The sequence below is a fragment of the Mytilus trossulus genome, chromosome 11, assembly GCF_036588685.1.
Source record: "Mytilus trossulus isolate FHL-02 chromosome 11, PNRI_Mtr1.1.1.hap1, whole genome shotgun sequence".
Classification (NCBI taxonomy): Eukaryota; Metazoa; Mollusca; class Bivalvia; order Mytilida; family Mytilidae; genus Mytilus; species Mytilus trossulus.
Window position 1 is genome coordinate 42137963 of NC_086383.1, and position 13691 is coordinate 42151653.

The 13691-nt window shown below is 32.2% G+C and overlaps 1 protein-coding gene across 1 annotated transcript; it reads right to left on the bottom strand.

Moving 5' to 3' along the window:
• Positions 1-448: 448 nt before the first annotated feature.
• Positions 449-3816, bottom strand: LOC134690059 (uncharacterized). Its single transcript, XM_063550032.1, has 2 exons — positions 3698-3816; positions 449-1571 (listed from the first exon to the last, which is right to left on the bottom strand). The coding sequence occupies exon 2, from the start codon at positions 1547-1549 to the stop codon at positions 449-451; it is 1101 nt and encodes a 366-aa protein (XP_063406102.1). The 5' UTR covers positions 1550-1571; positions 3698-3816.
• Between the last annotated feature and the right edge of the window lie 9875 nt (positions 3817-13691).

The window sequence follows — 13691 nt, forward strand, 5'->3', positions numbered from 1 at the left end:
GGAATTTCGCGGGTGTGTTCTAGTCAAGTATAATGTCAACGGGTTTTTATATTTTCCTATTGTTTTGCTGTAAGGTAACGGTTGAAAGGAGGCTTTTCAAATAATTTGTTCAGGTTCTTTGTCCAACGGCTGATATTTTTTGTGTGTGCTGTACCCATATGTTGACTATTTAATTTATTTTGTCTGCCGTAAATATTACGGAATTTGAGGAGACTGTCTCACAAGTGAGAGGCGCTTTAAAACGAGGTTCAATCCACTATTTTCTACATTCGAAAATGCTTGTAGCAAGTCAGGAATATGATAGTTGTTGTCCATTAGTTTTTGATGTGTTTTGTCATTTGATTTTGCCATGTGATTATGGACGTTCCGATTGAATTTTCCTCGGAGTTCAGTATTTTTGAGATTTTACTTATTTTTTGCAAACTTTTGACATATGCTTAGTTTCGTTTTAAATAATAAAATGTATATAGTTTGTAAACATTTTTAATCCTCGCAAAACACTTGCTCCTTTCAAAATGTCACCTATTAATGGTACACATCTCTTGTCTATAAGATGCCTCCTTTTTTCAATTGTAATTGCTATTTTGTTGTTCAACAAAGTATGATTAGTATAATAGTGAGCACAATTTGTATTTCCTCTTGAGTAATTCGGTTTCCTGGACTTCAATAAATCATAATTGTAATTTTTATCCGGATGCGTACTACCTTCGTCGACCCCTTCCTTTCCAGGTAATGTGACCTGATGTACAGCCAATGAGGTCACAGTAATGTCAATCACGTGACCAGGTACACGATTAACTGCTTCCAACACAATAAATGAATCTACATAAGGTCTCCCTATAACCAGGTCAGGAAAGTCAAAAAGTGGATATGACTTTTTTATTATGAGGAAGTCAATACCATATGGCGTATGTAAAGATCCTCTGTTATAAGCTGCAAGTTTCAGGGTCACGTGATTTGTTGCTTCTTCGAGCGTAACATTCCGTACGTCTGTACGTCTACCTATCAGCAACACATCTTCCGAATTGCTCAGATTCGATTCCAAAAAGGTTTCCAATGTTTTTATGAGGTCATCTGTAAACAGAATATCACCGTTAGCATATGCATAAAATGTAGAATCTTCAGCCTTGAAACTTGAGTAAAACAGATCTTTTAGCACCGGTACCTTAGTAACGCTTGCTACTTTTTTAACTGGTAGAACCTTCCAACCCATCGACTTCACTCTCAAGTTCAAATCAGACTCATTAGTAAATAAGATTCTAACAACATTTTTCTGCAAAAGATTCCAGTTTTGAACAGTATTATTTCGGCAAATATGTTTTTTCTTGTCCGAAATCCATGTTGTAAAAATAGTAAGAAGAGGTTTTTTCTTTGGAATAACTTGTTTGTCATCTCTATGCTCAAGATGAACTGCTCCTCTTGATAATGTAAATGTATTAAATGCATTTCTATGATGTTGGTAAAATGGTTTCAGCAAGAAGAATATGTAGAGGGAACAGTATAATACAATAGCGATGGTCGCCTGGTACATAATCTTTTTTGGTACCATTGGAATGACGACTGGCTTTCAACTGTGAATTAAAAATGATCTTCGTATCAAAAGTCAATCATATCAAGATAGTTCGCCTTTTCAGGATCTTAAGGACTATAGGTAATATCATTTTTCGTACACCATAATGAAAATAACGTTACATCATTTGATGAATTTCCATTGTTTAGAACGTTTTTAACCAATTAGAACGAATTGGTTAAAAGTTTTGAAAATATTACCCAGAAAACATAAGATTATGAATAGGCGAATTATATGTCCATGTCGTGTAGTACACCCTCGTTTATTCAAAGGCACCGAACATAATAAAATAAATAAAAACAAAAGTGAAATTATAATTTTTTTTATCTTAAGATTGTATTATCTTGATGCAAACTCCGAAACAGTGGTGACGTTGCTTCGCTAAACTATCATCGTGGTTAAAGTCAACGTAGCGTAGTAAAGAGGACGTAACCGCTGTTTCGGAGTTTGATCTTGATGCTGACTTTCGGACTGCTGATACCATTGAAAGAAGAAACTGTACCAGTATCGGCATCAACCTAGTTGTATAAGACACATTATATATACCAGGTTCAGAATTCTGTTAGCGAGCTCAACACTGTTAATATAAGTTTCAGTTTAAAATTTATGAAATTATAGTTTTACAATGGAAATGTATAATTCTAAAACATATCAACGCCTATTTCACTAGGCGGAATATTCATGTTATTTCTTTTCACTTTTTACATATATTACCTTAGGAAATATTCATCTAGTTTAATTTACTGTAAGTAATATATACAGGTACACGAATAACAAATCAATAATGTTGATTTCGGAAAGTTTCGTGTCTCAAAATCCAGATGAAGAAATTTAATAGAGGGAATTTTATCTCTGTTGTCCAGAAGTGCGTATCTGTGAAATATTTTTAAATCCTTTTTAATAAAAGTCCTTGTTTACAAAAATGATGACTGCATGTGGTTTTGATTTTTTTTAATCCGAAGTGCGTATGTGTGACATGTTTTTACATTATATCAAAAAAAGTTTAGTTTAGATAAAGTTTCTTATAGAAAAGCACAATAAATCCAATTGAAAAATAATTGTAAAACCAAACTAAGTTTTAAAACGTATGACTATAGATTTTTCTTCATGTTCCATTGCGTTAATATCGATCCAAACATCACTATATAATTAAATACTTATCCCTTAAGTTATCCTCTTTGCAAGCATATATAATTATTTTTAATAAGATACATGATATACAATATAAACCACGCACGAAAAAAATCTATAAAAATAAATGGATTTTAAAATGAAATACCTGAGCGATCAAGCGAGAAGAACCTAAATGTTTAATATTACAAAGTTGTTAAAATTTGTTATTTGATGTTATAGTTTGTTACTAGTGAAATACCTGAGTGACCAAACGAGAAGAACTGAAATGTTTAATATTACAAAGATGTTCAAATTTGTTATTTGATGTTAAAGTTTGCTACTGCTGATTTTTTAATGGAAATCGAGAATCAAAAGTGCAACATTATTGGACGTTAGTTGGAATCTATTAAATTTGTAAAACATCATAGGAAATTCAGATAATATGCGAACGATTAGAAATAGAACAATGATACACAAGAATAATGAACTAACAATGACAGAAATATACACAGTGAATACAATGTATGTTAGGAATTATATAACATAATTTATAAATTGATTAAGGGGGAAAATATTAAAGATAAATTAGCATTTTATAAATTATGTCAGTATCATTACACATTATGTGCTTATGATACCATATTGGATAAATTTTTCAGCTTTAGCAATATGTATATATATCCAGTGCCAGTAAATAAAATAAATGCTTTATAAATTTGTTCTTTCAAAATGTCTGCAGGCCGGAAATTCCTAACAGAAAAGTTTAAAAGCCAGTTATGCATAAATACGCTGTTTTATTAGCAGCTGCGTAGATATAATTAAACAATATGAAAACAAAGTATGACTTGTACGCATTGCAGAAGGGACTTAGCAACGCAAAGTGGATGATTTAAATTTTTAAATATTGAATTATGTTTTAAGAAAAACTAGTATAATTAATGTTTCAATCGTAAAGCGTAAAATACAAAAACAGAACATCAGTAAAAAAATATGTCCTTAGATAATTTAACTTACCAGGATTTTGGATTCTGTCAAAATATTTTAGTACATAAACAAGTTTCCCATAATCTATAGGTTATTTTAAAATATGTGCATTTGAGCAGTGGAGTGTTTCAAAATATTCATCCTCATCATTAAAAACTGAAGGTAAAGTAGGTGAAATAACGAAATACGCAATGCTGTCTTTTAAAGCGTAAAAAGTTATTACAGGTAAATTATATAGAATATGTTTAATTCAAGGCCAATGAACCCTGTATCAACAATTTAATGCTGTAATTTATTCACTGCAAATTTTAACGATGTATTGTAGGAATGTTGTAACAATAATGAAAATTAAAATCACAAAAATACTGAACTCCGAGGAAAATTAAATCGAAAAGTTCATAATAACTTGGCAAACTCAAATGACAAAACACGTCAAACGAATGGACAACAACTGTCTTTCCTGACCTGGTATAAGTTTTCAAAGGTAGAAAATGGTGGATTGAACCTTGTTTTATAGCGCTAAACCTCTCACTTGTACGACAATCTCATCACATAATTGTATAATTATGTGCATTTGAAGTGCCAAAAAAACTGTATGAATGTGAAAATAGTTCTACTGGTAATTTGTATAAAAAATCTAATATAATCATATCAATTCTAAGGGCGAACCCATACAACGATAGATTTTTATTTTTTTATTTTTATAAAAACCATGAGGCTGACAATTTTTTTTTCGTCTTGAGTCAATGACCAAAAAAACTCAAATATAAACATTAGAAAATGTAGTATGATACCCAAATAGACAAAAGAGGGATACCAGAGCAACAGTTAATATCAAAAATCGAAAATAAACTGACAACGCCATGTCTAAAAATGGAAAGGACAAACAGACAAACAATAGTACACATGACACAACAAAGAAAACTAAAGAATAAACAACACGAACCCCAACAAATCCAAGAGCCGTTAGTTAGGTGCCAAAAAAAATTGTTTGATTGTTAACTGTTTATCTTTCTGATCTACTACATAAATGGCTGCAGGACGATAATGTATTCATTGTGACGATGTAATTTTTCGACAAAAAAGGAAATGTTATCCTTAGCATCAATTATCAAAATAAATCTACGTTTACTATAAAAAGCTACACAATGACCTAACGGGCATTCAATGATTTCTTTTGCATATTGTATGTAATGTCTAACAAAAAAAATGTTATTTAAAAATTGTAAGAAATAAATCAATGGTTTTTATTTTTCCTGGAAGAATTTTTATTCGAACAGAACTTATCTATGGCTTTTTGTTAGAAGTAGTTTTATCATTTCACAAACATTGCATCGCCTTCAGGTTTGATTTTAATTTTGCTTTTTTGCTTAGTTGTTTTATACGAAACGAAGTTTCACTATATTCAAACGTAATTTATAAAGCTATTTTAGATAGCAATCATTAACTAGAGATGTTTTACTGTATCGTATATCATGTGAGTCTGAAAAAGTTTATATGTCAGTGTCAAGTTTTGAATTAAGAAAAATATTTGCATTCCAGAATCTTAAAACACAGGTAGTAGTGATGTACTTTTTTCATGTATTAGAGAGGGCTAATATTTAAATTTTAATGTATTTTTAAACACCATCTGGTATGAAGTTTAGTCATTAATTCAAATGTTATATATATTAAAAAGAAAAGTATAATTAGTACTATATTTACATTTTTATGCTCAGAAACAGAGTAAAATTATATTTTATAAAACCCATATAGCACTCTTATATTGTTAGATTGAACGCCTGAAAGAAGGCATTTCACAACTACAAAACGATAAAAATTACCAGTGGGTGCAGGCCAATAGCTCTGCTGCAACTTCGGCTGAGGTTATACTATCAACAACCAGGGTACACCAGAAACGACAAACAGAAGCCAAATCATTGCTAGAGGGAAACCGGGTATTAATTCCTATACAATATCAAGGTGAACCTGAGGGGATCGTCATCAAAACGGACATCGTCATCAGTCCGTCCAACTCCAGGAAGGCATGCCATCGCCAATATTATCTACAACCAATAAGCGACTAAGGCAAACGGTGTCGGATTGACTTCGACGAGGGATATGACCTAGATTATCCCGAGTAACGCCGGACACCACCACATACATTGCCACTAATAATGCCCTCTCCAAAGACAGTTACAAAAGCACTATCGATCTTGAAACGGCTAGATACACCATACCATACTCATCGATGTAAAGTAAAAGCAAAACTGTCATCAGAACTATAACTGCACATTAGGTAGAAGTTAGTCCACAATATTTAGAGAGGATAGCCGGACGACAAAATTCACATATCATTAATTATCAAATGAACGTACCGTGTTATTACATGTAGCAGAAGACTTGAGCTAACTTGAACTATAGTCTTGATGTTATCATTTAAGATATTATTAGATACAACATCAACAGCAACACTAACAGAGGAGGATTTAGAGAAGGGAAGGAGAGGGGAGGGTGCTCCCGCATTTATGTAGGATTTATTTGGTTGATTATATAGACAGTCCGTGGGCTCTAACTTATGCTAACTCTACTAATTGATCCACCAATGGCTTAAATGCATTGGACGTGTTATCATATGATCATTGGAAGCTGTCAGAAATAACAATTGAAAAGGTTTTCGAGTTATGATCAAAATCAATTGTGTTTCGATTTCCTTGTTATTATATCTATACGAGTGAGTCATACTTATGTATCCTAACATCCTTGTTTTGATACCATCAAAATCAGATATCATAACTACAAGTATTTATATTGTTTTAACAGGAAATGTTGATGGAGTATGCATGTGAACCGAAATTACCAGTTGCACTCATTTTGGAGTTCAAACACTAACTGCAATGTTTAAAGTAAAATCACAGAAATAATGAAATCCGCAAAAGTTCATAAGGGAAAGTCCCTCATCAAAGGCAAATAAAAAGCACAAACGCACCAAACGAATGGATACTACCTGTCATATTCCTGACTTGGAGGACGCATTTTCTCATGTTGAAAATGGTGGGGAAACTATTCGTTCTATTACTTGTAACAAGAAAACAAGTTTAATGACACCGTTTTATCTTATTAATTTTTTTTTAAGCATATTAAAAAACGTATCTTCTCATAATTCATATATTTATTTTATCTCATAGATCTCTCTTTTTTTTCACAAAAATGTGTTTTTTGAAGAACAACCTGCAAATCTTGGCACTTCTGCACGACTTATATCATTAAAAATAGTACAATGGCTCAAACTTTTTAATATATTTTTTACAAAAGCTCAGTAAACGTTTCATTCAAGTATAAAAGAATCGTTTTAGAGGAAATATAAACTGATGATCCTACTTTATCAAACATATTGAATGCTTATGAAAACTTATTTATCAGTTAAAGAATCAAGTCACTTACGATATATTGCGTTATGCCACGCCTCCCACTTAGATATTCGTTATGATATGTACTAATGCAGACACATCCATTTCTCTAAAATTGATCAGATGTTTCGTTCAAAAACTTTACCAAAAATATGTGTTTGTTTTTATTACTAAATGAAGTTGTATAATTTGTAATACTTATTTCTAATTGTTCATTCTTCATTCTGACATCAGCAGCACTCGTACACCCGGCTGCACAAGTGAATTATTTTAACATTATGATTATGTTTCGGAAAACGTAGGTTATAAAAAAAATCAATTGTACGACGTGAAGGACAAATTAAGGTCAAGGAACAGTTAACGGTCTATGTCGCAGATCAACTCTATAAATTTTTCCTAAATAATTATATGTTGTTGACACATAAATGCCTGTTTTAATGATATAAGATAATCATATGTTTACCGACTTCATTTTTAGTCTAATAATCAATGTGTTACCGTGTTTGTAGTGAAACACATCAAGAATCTAACTTTTACGACCTGAACCGTGGTGACGTTACGAATATTTTCCCGCCGTATTGGATGTGTTCAAAAAGACACAACTTTGAAAGGTGTTTACCGTTTAAACGAAGTCAGTGACCATATCTTTATTTTACATCATTATAGCGGCAATGTATGAATCAATAATATATATATTTTTTAAAAATTTTCTAAGGAGTAGAAATTAGAAATTTGAAAGTTTTAAGAATTGTTTTATTCGCTGATTCTGTGTGCTTTCTAAACGAATGATTATATAAAGAAAATATTTTGAAAATTAAAAAAAAAAGAGAGACAAAATTATTCACACAAAAATTATAAACTAGTTTTTCTAAGAAACACCATTTTGTAGGCATATAATCAGTACGATCGAAATTAACAATCATAAGTTTTAAACCTTTGAAGAAATGTACATAAAAGTGAAACGAAACTCATTCTCAGTAATTAAATCTAACACTTCACGTTTCTGTAATACAGCCATTACCGGTGTAAAAGTAAGAATCATAATATGTATTTGTACCAAAAAACTAACTTAAAAAATTCCTAATTCGTTGAAAAAATTGAAAACAACACGTTTAATAGTTTCTTTTGTCCGAAGCGCTTTTCTGGATTCACCTTCATCAGGAACGCTCAAAGCCAAACATTTGAAATCCAAAGATGTATAAGTAATGAAACCTCTAAAGAGCTATACGTGAAAAATAAATAGCCAAATTCATCTAAAGACAACCTTTTGTATGAGTGCAGACTGTTGTAACTGGCAGTCGTATCTTACTTCAATAATGACGTACACCACATACATAGTCTCTTCTGAGATAAAAACAAACCCTTTGCATAATTCCTCACATGTTAAAGAGTGACGAAAGACACCAGAGTGGCATTCAAATCAACACACCGAAAACAAACTGATTACGCCATGGCCATAAAAACGATTAAGACAAATAGACAAACAATAGTATACATGAAACAACATAGAAAACTAAAAAATAATCAACCAAAAACTTGTGGTGATCTCAGGTGATTCGGAAGGGTAAGCAGATCCTCCTCCACATGTGTCACCCGTTGTGTTGCTCATGATATTACAAATAGTTTATTTAATACGCCAGACACGCGCTTCGTCTGCATAGGACTCATCATTGACGCTCAGATCAAAATTGTTATAAAGCCAGACAAGTACAAAGTTGAAGAGCTTTCAGGATCAACCCGGTGAATAGTCAAATTCGGTAAGTCATTTTCGTAAAATAGAACAGGATTGTTGTTATGACATAAGGAAAATATCTGATATCAACTGTGAAACGGATATGTTAATTGATCTGAATGAAGATAATGTTAATCTGTAATGCATTTATACGATATATTATATCTTTTACTGCAATGAAATAAGCCTTATCTTATGCTGCAATGAGATAAACCTTACCTTTACCTGATGAAGCTTTTATTAACATGAGATGAACTTAAGTATACCTGATGCTGTAATGAGATAAACCTTACCTTTACCTGATGAAGCTTTTATTAATATGAGATGAACTTAAGTATACCTGATGCTGTAATGAGATAAACCTTACGTGATGAAGATTTTACTGCAACGAGATGAACCTTACCTGATGAAGTTACAATAACACTCGTTACATCTGCACAATACACCACTTCACGTTGTACTTCTAGGAATTTGAAAAAGATGGAAGATACAGTTTATGCAGGAAATAGCCAAGGCCAATTTCCCGTATGTTTTTTTATTTTATTATAAAGGCAAATCATGTTTTAAATAGAAACTAATTATGTTATAGATAATGCATATTTTAAGGTTTTTCTTGTCGCAGAACACACCGAGGGGTGACAGGATTGATCAAATGAAAGACCGACCGGAGGGAGGTCTTTCTTTGAACAATCCTGACACCCCGAGGTGTGTTCTGCGACAAGAAAAACCTTAAAATATGCATTATCTGACTTATATACCGTCAAAAAATATTATTTTTATAAAGATTTGTAAAATTAAGTATCCTTTTTTACCGACAACACTAAAGTGGGATATTCCTTTCTAATGCGTTCAGGTTTAATACGACCTGCGGCTCATTTAAAATGTGAAATAAAACTCACTAAATAATTTAGATATAAACATTTTAAAAATTGTTATCCATACACAATAAAAATATTACTGTAACTGCATGAAGTAAGACACAAATGTATTGTTACCATCCGATAACAGTGTATGACAAATACAAGACACATTGTAAGTTATTTATTGTATCACTTAGCTTATGGAAAAGGGGGAGGTGTATGTTTTTTTTTTTCGTTCTGTTATGTTATTTTTATCGCGGAAAAGGTGTTATTTATTTAACCATTTTACTTGAATCGAATGAAAAATTCAGAAAGATTGTCTTTCGAACAGCAATACATTTTATTAGATAATCAGGATAAAATGATATACCCTCCGCACCGACCCTTTCGTGTTATTCAATAGAATATAAGATTATTTTATTAGTTGATCATTTGATAGAGTAAAAGGTATACATAAATTTTAAAAAGTTGCGAACTGACACGAAGACGAATATAAATACATGTAGGTCACAGTATGATTTCCTATTCAGTGTGTATCGTTCTGAACATGCATGAAATATTTGCCACTGGACGTTAAGCAATCAACCTATTCAGTTTGACTCAATAAGATTTTCAAAATCTTACACACGAATATGTTATTTCTGGATTTATTTTATGAAAGTCTACATTAAAATTCATCTAACCTATATGACAATGTTTCTTTATAATTATTATAGCCATAAATCAACAAAACTTCACGTTATTTGTTTCTAAAATTAAATTGCGGGTCTACAATGACGGTTTCTTTTACATCTATCATCGGTTGAACTTTAGAAAATAAATATCCAAATCGGCACTAAAAAACTATTAGACGAATACAATTTTGAAGTAAATCATAGATTGCATGTTAATCAAGGAAAATAATGACCTTACACAGGTCAATATGTTATGCCTTGGAGCAAATACCATTGAAACATGGTATCGTCCGGGTTGATTCTAAAAAAGAATGACCTGACGTTCTGAAAGAAAATAACTCCATATAGGTATATAAAATACATGAAAATACGTCACATCATCTACTTTCATACCTGAAACAGGTATTCTTACAATTAACAAGACCAAGACTATCGATTTTTTTGGTTTATCAAATCCTACATTGATTTTGGTAGTTTACGTCCGTGAGGAGCATTAAAATAGGATTTATCAAATAACAGATTTAATTCTTTTTTATGTTGCCTTAGTTAGCGTGTTAATGTTGTAATGTGATTTGTAGCTTACATAATGTTTTAGGTTTGTTTAACTTCAAACAAACAAAATAATAAAAAGCCATGGTTAAATATTAATACCAATAAAATTGAGAAAGGAAATGGTGAATATGTCAAAGCGGCAACCACCCGACCATATAGAAAACAACAGCCGAAGGCAACCAATGGGTCTTCAATGTAGCGAGAATTCCCGCACCCGTAGGTGTCCTTCAGCTGGCCCCTAAAATATGCATAATAATACAGTGATAATGGACGTCATACTAAACTCCGAATTATACACAAGAAACTAAAATTTAAAATCATACAAGACTAACAAAGGCCAGAGGCTCCTGACTTGGGACAGGCGCAAAAATGCGGCGGGGTTAAACATGTTTATGAGATCTCAACCCTCCCCCTATACCTCTAGCCAATGTAGAAAAGTAAAAGAATAACAATACGCACATTAAAATTCAGTTCAAGAGAAGTCCGAGTCCGATGTCAAAAGATGTAACAAAAGAAAATAAATAAAATGACAATAATACATAAATAACAGCAGACTACTAGCAGTTAACTGACATACCAGCTCAAGACCTCAATTGAACTGATTGAAAGATTATGTCTTCATCATATGAATATCAGGTACAATCCCTCCCGTTAGGGGTTTAGTATCATACTATCATAAAATATATGAGAAGAACATAACCCGTTTCATGCCAACAACTGTTTTTTTTAGAAATAAATGTGTTTAGTTCCGATGCAAAGATCCTATCAGTGAATCAATGTTAAAGCCAACATATGCAATCTTTAATGACCTGAAAACAGTATCGTAACTATATCCCCTTTTGATAAGTCTATTTAAATGTTTTGTTAGTTTATGAGGAGAATACTGACATTTTTGTGCATCATAAAGAATATTTCCATAAAATTTTGGATGTGAAATACCTGAACGTATAAGATGTCTGCATGTTGAGTTATATTTACGAATTATTTCCTTATACCGGTGATAAAATTTAGTAAATGTTTTGATCAGTTTGTGATATCGAAAACCCTGGTGTAATAATTTTTCAGTAATACATAAATTTCTCTCGCTAAAATCTAATACGTTGGTACATACACGAGCGAATCGTACAAGTTGAGATATATAAACACCATAAGATGGTGACAAGGGAACGTGACCATCTAAAAATGGATAATTAACAGTAGGAAATGAAAAATCATCTCTTTTACCAAACCCATTTAATGATCTTATTGTATGATATAAATCAGCTAATCTGATTCAAGATGGGTCTCTGTTTCAATGTCTACACTGGCATATTTAAACGCATTGGAATATCTGTTTGTCTTTGTTTTATAATCTGTATGTCTTGCATATCCCATGTACCACAATATCGTATCTACATGGGCACAACAACCCACAGTTCGAGCACCCGCCTAACACTCACAAAACCAAGCGTTTACTGGATGAGTATCATTATCTTTATTACATTCAATACAGTATTGTTTACAGCTAGTGTGTCTAGATTGTATTTTGGCTTGAACGATAGACGACGAAACAGTTTGCAAAAAGATATCGATATCACCGTCATTGTCAAGATGCTGGTCGGCATAGTTAGGAGCCTGGTATAATAAGTAAACGCCAAATGTAAGAGATCGTAAATATTCTACTGTCAGTTTGGGGAAGTTGTCATAATAAAATTGAGAATGGAAATGGGGAATGTGTCAAAGAGACAACAACCCGACCAAATAAAAAAACATATGTTGACAATCGTGTAACGGAACCCACTCTCGTGATCGCTTACACAATGCCTGATCTTTCAGAACTCTTTCTTGTAATAGGTTTGCTGGTTTAGACTTTTCTAACATACTTCTAGCTATGTCACAGTGTACTTCAACAAATGTGACTTGAATTTATTGCATATAGCGCCTACTATTCTCAAGTATTCTCTAAGGTTCAAGATATCTATATATTTGGAACAACTTTATCGAAATACTTCCATGTTTTTAATGCGCGCGTTGACTGATTCAACCGTCCATCAAATTTTAGTAACAAGTCTTGACAAGTTAGCATCTTCAGTCGAAAACTGCTTAGCAGATTTAGAAAAGAAAACCAGGTGATTCGGTTTGAAACCCAATGGCATGGAAAAACTGTAATGCATCTCTAAATCCTTTATCTAGAATCAGAATATCATTTTTCTTAAACCATTTCCATCATATTTTCATCATTTGAATGCTCCACAATGCTAGCATCATTGTTTTTGTCATCAGCTAAGTACGGCCCCAATATACTTAATATGTATCCATCTGTGGACGTACCAACCATCGGTTTAAGTAAAGGTCTATCGTTATGCATAGAAAAGCATCGACACTGGAATTTGAATTTATTGCTTTTCTGTATATAAATATATCCATAATTGTGATGATAGAGTCTGATAAGAAGTTACTAAAAAGTTGAGTGGCGAAATTAGTAGTATGGTTTTCGATAATTTCGTCTTTGCTGATGTGATGAAAGCCAATATATGAAGGTACGAAATCTTCGGACAGTACAGATTCTGCTTGTTGTACTATTTTCGAAACTTTACGTTTGCTTCCGATTCCAAAAAGAGTTGCCAGATATCTGAAAAATATGGACTCTGTTTTATAGACGTATTTCATAATCTTTATGAAAAATATAATATTAAGTTTGTTTAACTGTAGTTAAGTGTAAGAAGTGTTTAAAATGAAACAAATGCCCAAGTGCGCTGGCGTATAATATATTATATCTGAAAACACACGAAACATTAATAGAGTGCTTGAATGTGATCGCTCCTAAGAGAATCTTGA

Bases quoted from the DNA above. Each gene is read 5' to 3' on its own strand.
- LOC134690059 (XM_063550032.1), bottom strand. From the start codon at position 1,549: ATGGTACCAAAAAAGATTATGTACCAGGCGACCATCGCTATTGTATTA.